Source organism: Orcinus orca, chromosome 4 (genome assembly GCF_937001465.1).
Source record: "Orcinus orca chromosome 4, mOrcOrc1.1, whole genome shotgun sequence".
Lineage (NCBI taxonomy): Eukaryota > Metazoa > Chordata > Mammalia > Artiodactyla > Delphinidae > Orcinus > Orcinus orca.
The window spans coordinates 89,357,886-89,373,946 of NC_064562.1; the positions used below are offsets into that span (position 1 = coordinate 89,357,886).

Genomic DNA, 16,061 nt, shown 5'->3' on the forward strand with positions numbered 1-16,061 from the left:
GTAAAATAAGTCAGACAGAGAAAGACAAATACTGTGTGATCTCACTTATATGCGGAATCTAAAAAATATAACAAACTAGTGACTGTAACAAAAAAGCAGCAGACTCACAGATATAAACACACTAGTGGTTACCACTGGGGAGAGGGAAGCGGGGGACAATATAGGGGTAGGGGCTTAAGTGGTACAAACTATTAGGTATAAAATAAGCTAAAAGGCTATGTTGTAGGCACTTCCCTGGTGGCACAGTGGTTAAGAATCCGCCTGCCAATGCAGGGGACATGGGTTCGAGCCCTGGTCCGGGAAGATCCCACATGCCGTGGAGCAACTAAGCCCATGTGCCACAACTACTGAGCCTGTGCTCTAAAGCCTGTGAGCCACAACTAGTGAGCCCACGTGCCACAACTACTGAAGCCCATGCACCTAGAGCCAATGCTCTGCAACGAGAAGCCACTGCAGTGAGAAGCCCACGCACTGCAACGAAGAGTAGCCCCCGCTCGCCACAGCTAGAGAAAGCGCACACACAGCAATGAAGACCCAACACAGCCAAAAATAAATAAAGGATATGTTGTACAACAAGGGGAATGTAGGCAATATTTTATAATAACTATAAATGGAATATAACCTTTAAAAATTATGAATCACTATATTGTACACCTGTACTTACATAATATTGTACAGCAAACTATACTTCAATTAAAAAAACCAAAATTACTTTCATTGCCAAAGATTACTAACATTCTAAAGAATAAGCCAACTGGACATGATCTTTGATAAATCCAAGATGTCAGTTAATAGGGTTTATTGGAGAAACAAGAACCTCTTGAGTTGCACAACTCCACGGGGTGCTGCCCTCACATAGAATACAAAGTTGATGTTACCCCATGGGGTTACACATGGCTGAGGTCTCAGGGAGAGCAGTAGGGAAGATGCTGGTACTAGAGGGAAACTTCTAGAAGCCAGGCCCTTCCCAGACATCTTCACTCTGTGTTGTCCTTTTTTTTTTTTTGCGGTACTCGGGCCTCTCACTGTTGTGGCCTCTCCCGTTGCAGAGCACAGGCTCCAGACGCACAGGCTCAGCGGCCATGGCTCACGGGCCCAGCCACTCCGCGGCATGTGGGATCTTCCTGGACCGGGGCACGAACCCGTGTCCCCTGCATTGGCAGGGGGACTCTCAACTACTGCCACCACCAGGGAAGCCCTGTGTTGTCCATTTTAACGTGAAACAATGAAGACGTGGGAGAGGGCAATTTCTTTGCCCAAAGTTACTGAGAGGCAGAGTGGAGGTCAAAGACATTTGATAAGCCCTGAAGTCTATGATATTGACTCCTAACCGAAGACAGCTACCTCTATTTCCCTAGTAATTAGCAGTGAGAATTTGGGCATGTAAACTAACTTGTGTTTCCTCAGTAAAACAAATTTCTCTGCACCTCCAGGGTTGCAATCACCCACATACAACAGCCATTACATGACCCTCCATGGTGTGACACGTTAAGGTGTGTTTGTGAGCATTTTAATGCTTCTCATGCATAAAGTCTTACAGCTACATTTAGTGGTATAATTGTACTCCTGAGACCAAAAGCAGTATTTCCACCAGCTCTTATTAGCAGGAAGGAGGCTCGTTCTGTTTCTTTTCCCCTAAGTCAATCTCCAAGGTGACTGCATGAAAGTCACACACCAAATTAGAACTGAAAATGCATCCCTCTGGCTTCAACTCCAAGCAATTAGAATCACCTGAGTCACCGTGTATTTAATTTTCTACATTAGAAGGAATAGTAGTGATCACTTTCCCCCTAGGAACCAAAATATCCTTCACTTCAAAGTTGGAATCAGAAGTATTAGCACCATAGAATAATCAAGAGTTGAAAACTTTAAGGCAGCTGAAACCCAAGCTACCTGGGCTCCTGGCAACAGACAGGATAAAGCTCTTCTGTGAGGATCACACTAAGAGCAGGAGGTCTGGGGGTTTCTTCCCCACAGGGCTTAATCCCTGTAACTAGAGAGTAACTGTTATATTCAAGTATCAATCGTTGAGAACAAATGTCATTTAACATTTAATGCAAGCCTGTAAGTTACATATTAGTGTATCCTAATCTATAAAATAGTTAAGGTTTAACAAATGGCAAAGACATTTTTTTTTGAGGTTGATCAGAACTTTTATTTGGTCCTTATCATTTATTAAGCAACCTACAAAATCATTTTCTCTATCTCTACCGCAAGCAGCAGCAGCTGCATCCAGGCCAGAAATGGAAGACACAAGTAGTGGAAGACCTTACAGAGAAAAGCTAACAGGTGAGACCTCTGCTTATCCAGGCTCAGGTGAAGGCAGAACAGGAAAAGTGTGTAAGTTCAGTATTCCAAAGACTCTTCTTCAAAGGCCTGCAGAGGGCCTAGCTGAAGGATGCAGGTACAGGCTCACAAAACTGCCCAGCTCAGCAATCAAAGTACCTTCCAGAAAAGCAAATTCATCCACAGCTTCTATTGCATTACCCAAATCTCTCCTCTGAAGGGTTTTCCTCTTCCCTTGTTGAGCACAACAGCAGGCATCTTTTGCTATGGTTTCCACAGTTCCACGGCTCGTGCCAAAATGAAGCTGGCTTCCTGTCCCGCGAGCATCACGGTGGGGTCCGCCTTCACCAAGGCCTTCACCAAGGCCCTCACTTGCTCCAGAGGCAGCCTTGAGAGATGAGCCCCAGGCGCCCTCGTCAGGGATTGGGGCTGTGGAGCTGCTGCATCCCCACCGTTGCCCTCCTCCTCCCAGGAAAGCCCCGTTTCCAGCCACCATCCAGGCCCCCACTGACACTGATTTTTAAAAAACTAATTTCTGGAAAGTAAACTATCGCTTAAAAAAAAAAAATGCAAAACCCACATTGATTGGAGTACGTCAAAGGGACACAGGAGCCAACTGAAATAGCTCTCAATGGCCAAAGCTAGAACAATTTGAACAAAATGTAGTACTAGATTATAACCCAGAGTATAAAATAGCCATGAGTTCATACTGATATAAATGAATAGGGGATAAGAGACATATATCCCTTGCAAAAGATTTCCAAATAATTTATATACTCTACCTTCAAGAAGGTAGAGCTTAATTCAACCTACTCCTATAGGGTCAGCTGTGCATAGACTTCTTTCCAGTCTATAATAGAGGACTGTAGGGTGGGGAAAGTAGCTTTACTCGGAGAAACCTGACAAACGCCATCCAGCCAGGTGATCAAGGTTAACATTAACCGTAAGGAATGTTGACGCTATGTACCCTGACATGACGTGACGAGACCAGCACTTTACCTGTGGTTCTCCTCCCCCAAAACTCGTAACACTTGTCTAATGAGAAAACATTAGGCAAATTCCAAGAGAGGGGCATCCTACAAAATACTTGATCAGTACTCCTTGAAACTGTCAAAATCATCAAAAGAAAAGCCTGAGAAACTGTCACAGCCAAGAAGAGCCAATTAATGGTTCATCAATTGTTACAAATGTATCATACTAATGTAAGATGTAATGGGGGAAACGAATGAAAGGTATATGGGAACTCTAATATCTTCTCAATTTTTCTGTAAAACTAAAATCATTCTTAGAGCATAAGGAATATAGTCACTAATACTGCGATAACTTTGTAAGGGGACAGATGGTTACTAGCCTTATCGTGGTGATCATTTCATGATGTACTTAAATGTCGAATCACTATGTTGTACATCTGAAATTAATATTATCAACTATATTTCAATAAAAATAATTATTCCAAAATATATTTAATTTTTTTAAAAGTCTACAGGTACACACAGTAACATAAATGTATAGAAAAAAGTGTAGAAAACACACTAAACCGATAATATTTTTATGGTAATTTTCTTACCTGTACTGTATAAGTTCTTAGATGGAAGATATATATGTAATTACTATGATAATTTGGGATATATTGGGGGGACGGAAAAATGAAAACCAGTTTAGGCTCATCTCTTATCAGCAGAAAAATTTTATTCCTTTTAAGGACAAACCACATCCAAGGCCTTAGCTAACAGACACAAACCAAAGTAGCCATTAAAGCATTAGATATTGAGGTATGAGACATACAATGAGGGGAATGCTTTGCCATCAGAGGGCGACACCAAACTTGCTCGATGGAGCTCTGCTAGTGCGTGGGCGAAGTTGAGGGTAAGTGCGTATCTGTGGAACCGAAGGAGAACAGCTGTGCTCTACAAGTACTGAAGCATTTAGACCACATAGGTAGGGATATACTTTCACGACGAAGGGAAGCGGGGAGAAAGCGAAATGCCCCCCCACGAGGCATTAGGCTGCCTTGCAGAGGGCCACGGCGGAGAAGCGGACCTCCCCTTGCTCACGCTCAGTGAATTCTCTGCAGACCTTGGCGGCGTCCTGAGGAGGAGGAATGTCATGAATTAAGGTCTAAACAGCAACAGCTCAAAATGAAAGCTTCAAGGGGAAAGAATTAGTAAGGTCTATTAATGCCCAAAGTTCACCCTGACCCACTTTAAACCTCCCAATAAACTTGAAAGCCAGGGCTTAAGGCAAGAGGAAAAAAATCAGGTGATGAGGGCTTTCCCTGGTGGCGCAGTGGTTGAGAGTCCGCCTGCCGATGCAGGGGACACGGGTTCGTGCCCCGGTCCGGGAAGATCCCACATGCCGCCTGCGCGTCCGGAGCCTGTGCTCCGCAACGGGAGAGGCCACAACAGTGAGAGGCCCGCGTACCGCAAAAAAAAAAAAAAAACAGGTGATAGGAAAGACAAGGACCCACGTCACAAATCCAGCTCCAGAAGCTTTGATTCCTTTATTCTTTCTACCAAATGCTCTGTGCTTCTGCCACCTTGTGCCTGGTTTTGACAAGAAAACTATACTCTTGGTGCTCTTTCCCTCAAATCCAAAGACAGAAAATTGATTTCTCTTCCATAAGGAAAAAGTTCTAACTCAGAAATTCCCAGAGTAAAGACAGATTTATTTCACAAAACAGGCTTAAAGTTCAAATACCTGGTATTCCAAGTACAGATAAGTGATGGATTCCTACATATTTAGGGAATGACATGTGTTACTAATTCTGAGACCTAGATTACAAAGATTGGGAATAGAAAACTGACCCCAATGTTACTTGAGAAATTCTGGGGTTTAAATGCCTTGGGATCAGAATATCAATCACTGTTCAATTTGTAAAAAGTCCAGTGCAAAGAAAGCCCCACTAACAATGTTAAATACGAGACCTTCAAGAGGACAGTGGATATGCTATGACAGAGAACAGTCACAGAACATCAGCTCCCAAGGCCTAAAAATCACCAACCTGATAATGAGTTGTGGTCCTGAAAAAGCATCAACCCCACCCCGGTTTTGTTTCTGCTTTGGAACCACTTAGAAAAACTGAAAAGGATCTAGAGTAACATCTACATTTGATTCTATCAGAATTTTTAATATATTGATATCCCAGACCTGTCTTCCCCAAAGCCACTTTCCTTTAGGACCCATGCTGTTGATTAATGTTAAGGGTGTGCCTGTAAAGACAACAGCCATCTCCTACACAGACAATAAGCAGTGACCTAATTCACTCATGTTTAGGATACTTGGGTTAAGTTTATGGACTTTCTCACCAATTTAACAAGTTAATTCGGGGTATAGTTTAGACAACCTAAAACATCTCTAACCATATAGAACCAGCCTTACTTAGGATAAGAATTTCCACTAATTAAGATGCTATTTTCCACAGGGAGATCAGCTCGGTGCTTTGTGACTGCCTGGAGGGGTGGGATAAGGAGGGTGGGAGGGAGGGAGACGCAAGAGGGAAGAGACATGGGAACATATGTATAACTGATTCACTCTGTTATAAAGCAGAAACTAACACACCATTGTAAAGCAATTATACTCCAATAAAGATGTAAAAAAAAAAAGATGCTATTTTCTAGTCAATTAATTTAAAATGTGATTCTGGTGTTTTTTTTAAAAACAAAAAAAGTTTTACCTTCCCCACACCTCATAAATTCTACTCACATAACAGTTTTAAGTATCCTATGCAGAGCACATTTTATGGTACAGGCATACCTCATTTTATTTCACTTCACTTTATTGTGCTTTGCAGATACTGCATTTTTTTTTTTTGGCAAATTGAAGGTTTGTGGCAATCCTGCATGGAGCAAGTCTATCAGCATCACTTTTCCAGCAGCATTGGCTCACTTCATGTCTGTGTCACATTTTGGTAATTCTCATAATATTCCAAACTTTTCATTATATTTGTTATGGTGATCTGTGATCAGTGATCTTTGATGTTACTATTGCAAAAAGACTGACTCACTGAACACTCAGATGATGGTTAGCATTGTTTTAACAATATTTTAAATTAAGATATGTACATTGGTTTTTTATACATAATGCTATTGCACACTTAACAGACTACAGTATAGTGTAAACATAACTTTTATATGCAGTAGGAAGCAAAAAACTCAAAACTTCTCTTTATTGTGATATCTGCTTTACTGCAGTGGTCTGGAACTGAGCCCACAATGTGAGGGTGCCTGTATTAGGACAGTGTTCGATAGGAGTTGGTATGTACCTAGGAAGCTTTATTAGATGGACCAGAATCTTTCCTCCAAATAGGTCATACCCAGAAATTCTGCCCCTGTTGTTATTCTCTCCCATAAGTGAATCCTGACTCTCATGCAAATCCCCATTCTGTTTCTCTAGGTCTAGTTCTCATTCCATATCACTATTCTCATTTACCCCTGGTATATCCAAGAATTAGCTCTGACTGATCTCAGGTGTATGTGACAGAAAGCTAGAGAAAGTGACCGTCCCTCCTAGGACTGCATAATTTGGTCCACTAGTACCTTGAGGTCATCAGGTCTACGATGTTCCAAAGACAGGTCTACTATAAAGGTAGTATTGTACAATGGCTAAGAGCACAGACTCTAGAGACAGACTGTCTAGATTTGAACCATGATTCTGTAGTTTGCCATTGACCTTGGGCATCACTTACCTCTGCACCTCCGTTTCCTCATCTGTAAAATGTAATACTAACTACCTCAGAGCATCATTAAGGAGTCCATAAAAGAGGTAACTAACTTAGAACAGCATCTAGCATGGAGTCAGCAAACTGCAGCCTGTGGGCCAAATCCAACCTGCTGCCTGTTTTTGTTAATAAAGTTTTAATGGAACACAGCCATACACATTCATTTAGACACTGCCTATGGGGCTGCTTTGGAGCTGTCACAGCAGAAATGAATACCTGCAACAGAGCCCATATGCTATACAAAGCCTAAAATATTTCCTGGCTCTTCACAGAAAAAGTTTGCCACCCCCCGTCTACACACAAGAAGCATGCAAAAAAGTTTAGCTGTTATTACAGCAAATGAAGTAATTATACCTTAACATCATTTTAAATTTTATCACAATTAAGCCATTTTCCTTTCTAACAGCAAATTGACTAAACTCTAGAGATTCCTTTTTTAGAGGGCAGAGGACTAGTCTACCAACTCGTGTTCAGAATTAAGAGATTTCTGCCGTCACTTTTACCAGGACGGTTACACAGTGACCCTGGATCTTAAAGTTCTGGTCAGGCATGGTTTGAATTTGCTTCCTTTGACCTGTTAACAGTGGACCGACCGAGTGGGAAGAAAACAATCACAGAGGTAACTGCCTAACCAGAATCCATAGTATGCTACCTACAAGACTGACCCAAATCCAGCCGTCAGAGAGGGATTAGGAAAGGCTTGGGTTGCTGTTCCATGAGTCTGAGTCATTGGCTATGATGTAATCTGACCAGAGGACAACAGTCACCTTAACCTCACAAGGAAATAAACAATGGCTTTCAGGCTAAATCTAACTGTGGGCTAAAGACAGCACGCAATACAGATCAGGCAGGGCTGCTCTAAAGGATGCCGTTTAAGACTATTTGCTATAAAATAAAGCAAACAGAATGACTGAGATGATCTTTAAGCCCTAAAGACTGCTCTCATCCCAGATGACTGACGCTGCCTGTACCGAAAACGGTTTGCACTTTAGAATAGACAAACTGGCTAAAGAAATATGGGCCCTAGCGGAAATGGATTCCAAAGACTACCTGCAGCAGTGAGCCCTCTGAACTGGCGCCATGGTTCACCGGAAAAGGCATCCGTCCATCTGTAACGAAAAAGCCAGGCATGTCAATTTTCTCTGCACGTTTTCTGTCTACTGTGCTTGTCCAGCTTAAAGGCAAGTTTTAGATTCTTCCAAATACCACTGCCACTCCCACAAAGGTTAGGCTGGTTATGAAGCAACAGGCTGGAAATGAGGTTCAAGTGTTCCTAGATATCCACCCCAGGCAATTCTAGTCTAAAGCACCAAGACCACAAGACCACACCAGGCCAGACTAGCTACCCTACTAGGAGGGCTTGTGCCCATCTCTTGGGAAGGACCACAAAGCAAGTCAGCGGTCTATGAGGTACACGGAAGGTGGAGGGAAGAAAAAGGATCCTTGAGATTTCATTTGCCCCTCAATGACTGCTGAGCGGCCCCAAGTTTTCTTTGCCCTTGCTTGCCATAGGTAGTATCTTGGCTTGAGATGACACAGCTGCAAGTCTTCCTCCATTAAAAGGAGATAACTCTTCTTAGTACAGAGATGGACATGTCTGAATTCTTTTTACACAAACCAGGTTGTGTTTAGGCATTTACCTCCTTCCAAAAGTATTCCTTGCCTGGAAAGATGGCAGTGGAGACCTTATACTGGTGATGCTATTATAGTGGAAGGTGGAAGGAGAAAATCTGAACGTGTATACTTTGAACTGGCTGATCAGTTCTCTTTACTGGTTTGTGACTAAAGCCATTCATCCCGCAGGCCAGGTTCCTGAGGGAGGTGCTCTGGGTATGATAAAGGGTTAAGTGCCCCCTTGAGAATACCTCGGTGTTCTGGCTTCATAAACGGATATACTAAGTGCCGCCATAAAGTCACACACCAGTCCTGTGAGAGGAATTATGTCTGAGAGAATGCATGCATCTATATTAGATTCCAAAACTGGAGTGAGACGTACCAAGTTCATAGAGGTGGCCATCCACGTTGTTAAACAGAATAAAATGAAAGTTCACTTTGTCATCTACCTGCAGAGAGTCAAGATATTTTTTCGAAAATGAGTTTTTATTGTATTATAAACTGCGTTTAAAAATAAAGCTGGAAGAAAAGATATAAATGACATAACATTGTGTAAGTTTAAGGTCTACAACCTGTTGATTTGATACACATATTTTGCAATATGATTATTTTATAAGAACTTAATTTGTTAAAAATAAATTCTCTAAGTAAATATGCTTGAACCAACCTGCCTACATATTAAATGATTATAGCGAATATTTATTTCTTATATACTAGGTACTGTTCTAAGACCATTAAAGTAGATATACTGTAACTCTCAGAACTCTAACACTTGCTTTTTACTGAGGAGGAAATTAAGGCTTAGGGAGGATAAGTACTTCACCCAAGGTCAAGACTAGAATGTAACAGTCAACTGCAGTTATACAGACACTATCACTGACTTTAATCTAATCAACAGTTGACTTGAAGGCTGTGTTCAGATTAATGGTACATTTAAGTCATCTAGAAACTTTTAGTCCTTGTTGGTCCAGCTTGCTCTCCAATAGACTGTGAGAAGAGTATGTGAAATGTTCAGTTATTAAGATGGGTGCTACTCAATTAGACCCATTTGGATCTATATAAAACACTACCAGCCTGAATTTACTCAAGACTGTGTCAACTGCCAATCAGATATTTTGAAGAGCCGTTTCTATGAACAGGTCTGGTCAAGGCATTATTCTGGTAGAATTTTCTGGCATTCATCAGCCTTGGGTGGAAACATGTGCTGTGTTCCAGTAAGAGGTTCTTGCACATATTTCTGGGGAAACATGGGTGACACCTGGACAGCCTGGCTCTAACTTGTATTTACCCGACACTGGCCTTCCTGTGCCACGGCATCATGGGCTGCCTGGATGGCCTGCAGAAAACAGAGAATAGTTAGCACGAAAACCTCCAGAGTTATTGAAAATCGATGCTCTAGAAGTTCTCTTCCTACCTCATTCTTTTCAAAGCATTTTGCTCTGTCTTCAGGGGACAGCTTCTCTGTTTCAGAAAGAAACTGTTTCAGAACTGACCCATCCTCTAAAAAAAAAAAAAGAAAAAAAAAAGCATATGTTAGTACCGGTCTAATGCAAATAGTTGCAATTTATTGCTGACTTAAGCCACTGCAATAGCCTGTCATGTTTGGAAACCTGACTTTTTACCATGGCCTCTGAGGATGTGGATGAGCGAGGTGCCTCTTCCCCAGCCTCTTTTTCCAACCACTCCCCTCTCACTGCATTCAAGCCAGAGAACTCTCAGTTCCTCCAGCATGCCAAGCTCTTCCTCACATCCTCCCTGTCCCCTGACCCCTCCCCACCTTCCACCTCACCCTCACCTCTCAGATCTCCTACCACCTCTGTTACAGCACTGATCCACTGGTAACATGTATTTGTGAGACTTTCAGTGCCATAAAGGCAGGCACTGTCTTGTCTATTGCTCTTATCTACAGCACTTAGCAATGCACAATTAATGTTTATTGCATACATGATGTAACAATAACATTCTAATCTATCAATATCAACAGTTCTCAAACCAAGACTTTTATTTCAGGGTAGAAAATGCAATCTTAGTAATATGGTTATCCAGAAAGACTTCAACCTACAGATCTTAAATAGAAACACAAAGACCCTAACAGTCTGGCCTAGAGACAGCTAACTAGCTGATGGTTGGCATAAGCATTTTGTCATTGCTCAGTGTGGATGAGTCTAGGACGCAAGAGCAACTTGTATTTCAAAAGACCTCAATCTGAACTTTCAGCTCTCAACTTAAACAAATGTGTTAAATGGGGACCACTGAAAATCTGGAAATTGTAGGAATCCCCTCAACTTTATGAGGAGGGCTGTGACTCAGATTAAGCCGTGACCATGACCATGACCATGTTTATGGAAGAGTTACAGTATCTGTGACCTCAGGAACACAGTATTCTAAAAGAAATGACACACACTGCAGAAGAAATAAAAAGGATCAAACTACGACTTTTTAATGACTCACTCAAGTCAATATTTGAAAAAAGCAACTTCTAGAAGATCTGGACCTTTGTGGCCAGACGAGCCTTTTTTTTTTTTTTTTTTTAAATTTCAGAAGTATACCAGGAGTAGAATCTTGGCCACAATTCCCTTGTTTAAATTTAAAAAAAAAGTATTTGACCTGCTACAAGCAACAGCATGGACTGTTAGTTGAACTTATTCAATTCTCAGCCACCCCCATCCATTGTCTAAATCAGGAGTTGGCTGACTACTGCCACCTAATAAAGTTTTATTGGAACACAGCCACATCCACTGCTCTACATCTTGTCTATGGCTGCTCTTGCACTACAAGGGCAGAGATTATGTGGCCCTCAAAGCCTACAAGATTTACTCTCTGGCCTTTTAAGAAAGTTTGCTGACCCTTGGCCAAAATCATACACAATGCCGTGTATTTTAACATATTTCAATGCTGTTACTTGCACTTCTGACAACTTAAGGGCTGAGACTCATCTCTTCTCTATCCTCCATGGCATCCACTGGAGGCGAGCTAAAACTCCTGACCCAGCTTTGTTCACAGATGGATCTCTCAAGGTGCCAGCCTGCGGCAAGGCCTCCCTTCAGGACCTCGCGCTGTGTCCTGCTGCTTTAGGCTGTTTTGGTTCTCCTGTTGCTTATGAGAGACAGCACCATTAAAGAAAGGTCCTGAAGGTTGGCATTTTACGCCTTAACAGCATCTCTAATTCTTTAGAATTGTCAAGACCAGCAGGAGGATCTGCACATGAAGAGCCCAGGCGGAGAGGCAAGTACAAAACTGCACTGTCACCCGCCCCGCCTCTCCAGGCGGAGGAAACCACACTATACTTCTTGGATGCGCGTCCCTTCCTCAAAAGGGAGGAACGATGAGAATTCACCCACTGATTCTATCTGCATAAGTAGATTTTCAAAAAAATCTAAGGCAATGGCTTTGCCAAACAGAGGCTTGGGGGTGTTGGAAGGAAGCATTACAGTTAATTAAAGGTCAACCAGAGGATGACTGGCCTCAAAACCCACTCACCGAACTCCAGTTTGTCCTGATTATTGGCCACTGCATGAATGAGTCCGATGGTTCCACAGGAGTTGCCAATGGTCTGCTTCATGAAGTACACCTTAGGACTTACTTCTTGTCCCTTCAGCTCTTCAATCTGTTTTTTCCTGAAGTTCTCATGCTGTGAGTGCAAAAAAACACTTTTACATCTCAAAATGAAAATGCAAAGAACAGACAGCAGCACAGCGGGTTCTACCACCTAAATGGAAACAGAGTGGGAAATGTGACCAGGAGCCTTGGATCTAGGTGCTGGCTGGTGCCCAGAGAATGGCCCATCTGCCACCCACGCCCATGCCAGCCCGTGGGGTTCTGACACTCCACCCTGATGCTGCAGTGCAGTAGCGGCCTTGGACATTGCCCAAGACTTTGTCTAGACACCACTGCAACCTTTTAGCTTGAAATGGATGGTGTGCTGAAGTCAGAAAAACAGACAAGTTCGTTATTTTCTTCCTTTAACACTAACGACTTTCACACAGGCATTCCAAACAAGCGCTGGGCAGTTGAATGCCCAAGAACACCAGCTAGTTTATATCTCACTATTCTTTGAAGTTCTACTTCTGTTCTGCCCAAATACATGTCTCTTCAAAAACAAAACAATACAAAACTTAACTAAAGAAAGGAGCAATTTAAAGAAATTAACTATTCCCTCATCCTTTTTTAGGAAGGAAAGACAACTGGTCTGGGGTGTTGGACTGTGATTTCACAAAACTTTCTCATCCTACAAGAAGATGTAACTCTTGTTTGTCCTTGACAACTATACAATTTGAGGAGACTAGTTTCCTCAAAGCATTATCTCTTTGTACAGTAATATAGTGGGCTTGTCTGGCCCTTTCACTAACGAGTTCTAAAGACCTTAAAGGTATGACTGCTCAGTTAAAAGCAGGGTGCTGATGCTATAGAAACACTAATTTCTTGCTACTGGTATAAACCGTACGGAACCCGAGAAGTACATGTATTTCTAGTTCTAGCAGCCTTGCATTACTGTACACAGAACTGAAGTAAGCCTCGTCTGTGGTACCATCAGAGGAATAAGCTCTCTTGTCCCACAACATCAACTTAAACTCCAACTCGTAGGAAGTTCTAGCATCATGTATCTACCTACTGGATCCTTGAATTGAGCTACTCATTGACTGTTAAGGATTTTCACTTTTCTAAAAAGATTTAATTTTTTTGTAATGGGATAGCGTCATCCTTTAGGGTTGTCTGAGCTCTTGCATGCAGACATTTCTGTAAGTATTTCACGATCCCTTAAAATGTGTTAAAAGTATTCCATTTATTTCATAATATTCTTAGACAAAATTAGATGCTTTCTAAATTAACATTAGCTTGTTTGGAAGTCAACCTATAAACCTCGACTTTTCTTTGAATTTGCTTCAGTATTTAGCCCAATAGGTGTTTTGTGCCACATAACAGGCATTCAGTAAATCTGATAGACAGAACTGGAGCGAAAAGACATAGTATCGAGCTCTTTCAAACATAAAACATCCTACCCAGAATGTTCTACTAACCAAGATCTGCTTGATCCAGCAAAATGAGAGCAGTGGGCTTTTGCAAGACAAACGCGCTGCACCACTGCCTCCCCAAGGCCTTGCCTTTGAGCGCTGCTGCTCAAAAACCTCCGAGTCATCATGGTTCCTCTAATAAGAAACCTCTGGGAGAGGCTCAAATGAGAGAGAGAACATTGCACTTGATTTGATCAATAGGGAAGCTAATTTGACTTGCAATTATTTGGGAACTCCATTTTCACCTAAGTAAAGGCTTTGGCAATAACAAACGTGTCAGTGGGACTATCCTAATAGCTTTACTAAGTGTTTTTAACCCACAATACTTAGCCCATTTACTAGGAGGAACGCCTGGAACTTCCCATAGGGCTTAGTTTATGCTGAGGATGCTTCTAGAACCCCCGGCATTAGGATGGTGCTTCAGTTTAGCTCACTCTGTTTGAAACGATGCCGTATATACTAATGCCCCAAGTTTCACTAAAGCAAAATTCAACCACTCCTCCATCAGGGGTCGAGTGGCAGCAATAGGAGATAGACAAAACCATGCTAATTAGTGGGATTCCACACATCCAAGACAACAATTACCCCAGCTACCTTTTTATATCTGATGCTCAGCCTTTGAGGTACATATATACTTGCACAATTGCAGGCGGAAGACCATCTAAAGGGAAATGAAAAAGCATTCCCAAGACTGGTCTAATGCCCACCTATTCACTTAACTACAAGGTCAGACAGGAAAGAGGTTGAGAGGTAGAAGGAGGTTCTCACACAGGAACCACACACAAATGATTAAGCTTTAGAAAAACACATTGGAGAAACTAAAGACCAAGTGTGTACGTTGTAGGGAGTGGAGGGTTGGGAAGAAACCCCTGAACCCACTGAAGACCCAGGCAGCAGAGGTGGGAAATTAAAGAACCTATTGTTTTCTTGTGGTTTAGGCAAGTCCATCCCCCTCCATTTTACAGCAAGGTGGGAGTCTGAGAACCAAACAATAAAACGACACGTCACAGCCGTTAAAGGAGAACCACCAACCAGCCATTCCTTGGCTCAAACTGCCAAAAAGCCTAGGTTCAAACTGCACTCATGAGTAGGGTGAACTGTCTTCCTGGATAACTGGGATGATGGAACTGAGATACTGCTTGTCCTCCAAATTCAAGGCAATACTGATGGATGAACGACCAGGCAATAAACTCTGTTACAGCAGAAGCCCAGTGAGTAGGTACCATGGAAGTGCGAGTTCCTCCCTCCATCCGCCACAAGGAAGGGGCAGTGTGCTAGCTCTGGAAGCCCAGGCCAGGACGAGAGGAGAGCCTGCACCGTCCTCAACGCCTCACTCCGGTCTAGGGGCAGCGCGCGCAGCGCCTGCGCACCCCGGGCCCCACGCCCTACCTGGGCCGTGAGAGGAAAGAGCAGCAGCAGGGCGCAGGCAGGCGCCGGCACCGAGCCCAGAGACTCCTCTTCCAGTCCCAGCACGTCCTCGAAGCGCCACTGGCCCGCAACCCCCAGCCGGGCCAGCACCTGCGGGGAAAAAACATGGCGGCCAGGCGCGGAGACAGGCAAGTGGCGGGCACCTACCGGGAAGCGGGGGAGGCGGGGCGGGCTCTGCATCCTCGCACCTCTCCCCGGGCCTGGGAGGAGCCCGGCCCCGCCCCGCCCCCCACCCAGGCCGAGTGCAATGACACAGCACAAAGCGCAGCCCACACGTGGCTCCCGCGACGCCCGGGTCTAGCATCTGGGCGTAGCCTCCTCCATCCCACCTCTGACCGGTTTCACAGTCACCGCCGCCCCCGAGGCAGGGGCAGAGTGAGGGCACCCCGGCCGCGCCCCAACCCCGCCGCCTCCGGAGCGCGCAGGGCGCCGCTCGGTCCCTGAGAAACAGCCGGAGCCGGTGGGCGCCTCCGCCTCAGTGCTCCCGGGGGAGGGAGACAGAGGCAGCCCGAGACGTCACTCACTTTGTTCAGCATCTGGAAGGCAAATGCAAAGAAAAAAAAATGCAAAGATAAAAGCAGTCATTGATACCGCTAGCTGGTGAGGGCTGACCCTCGGCCCCGCGCTCCCCGAGTAAAAGTACACCTGATGCTCACCTCCGGGTTAATCTCCATCGGCTTCAGCTGCATCTTCGCGAACAACGGAAAGAAGCACAACCCAGAGAAGAGGAAAAACAGAGAGCGGAGACGCCCAGGCTGCAGCTATAAAGCACCGGCCTGACGCACTTTGGATGCCTGCGCAGGGGGAGCAGAGGCAAAACAAAGCGAAGAGAAACGGTCAGTCGCAGCCAAATGGGCACGAACCCCCCCCTTGCGCAGCGCGGAGTGGTACGGCCAAGCCCCCAAACCTTGCAGTCTCACTTGCTGGTGAGATAATCTGGTGGTTGTGGAGATGGGTTTTGTTGGTGGGTGTTCCTTGAGCGTGTGGAGCAGTCCTTTTGATGG

At 43.9% G+C, this 16,061-nt stretch overlaps 1 protein-coding gene across 1 annotated transcript; it reads right to left on the reverse strand.

Moving 5' to 3' along the window:
- Positions 1–3,955: 3,955 nt before the first annotated feature.
- Positions 3,956–16,061, reverse strand: UCHL1 (ubiquitin C-terminal hydrolase L1). Its single transcript, XM_004268322.2, has 9 exons — positions 15,714–16,061; positions 15,582–15,593; positions 15,019–15,147; positions 12,098–12,248; positions 10,032–10,117; positions 9,906–9,953; positions 9,000–9,066; positions 8,054–8,112; positions 3,956–4,374 (listed from the first exon to the last, which is right to left on the reverse strand). Exons 1-9 carry the CDS (start codon positions 15,744–15,746, stop codon positions 4,288–4,290), a joined length of 672 nt encoding a protein of 223 aa, XP_004268370.1. The 5' UTR covers positions 15,747–16,061; the 3' UTR covers positions 3,956–4,287.

What these genes read in the sequence shown, in the direction of transcription:
- UCHL1 (XM_004268322.2), bottom strand. Translation starts at nt 15,746, where the DNA reads ATGCAGCTGAAGCCGATGGAGATTAACCCGGAG. An exon ending in CACAGGAAGGCCAGTGTCGG is followed by an intron (nt 9,067 to 9,905) that starts GTAAATACAAGT and finishes GACTCTCTGCAG; the next exon opens with GTAGATGACAAAGTGAACTT. An exon ending in TGGCCACCTCTATGAACTTG is followed by an intron (nt 8,113 to 8,999) that starts GTACGTCTCACT and finishes TTTTCGTTACAG; the next exon opens with ATGGACGGATGCCTTTTCCG.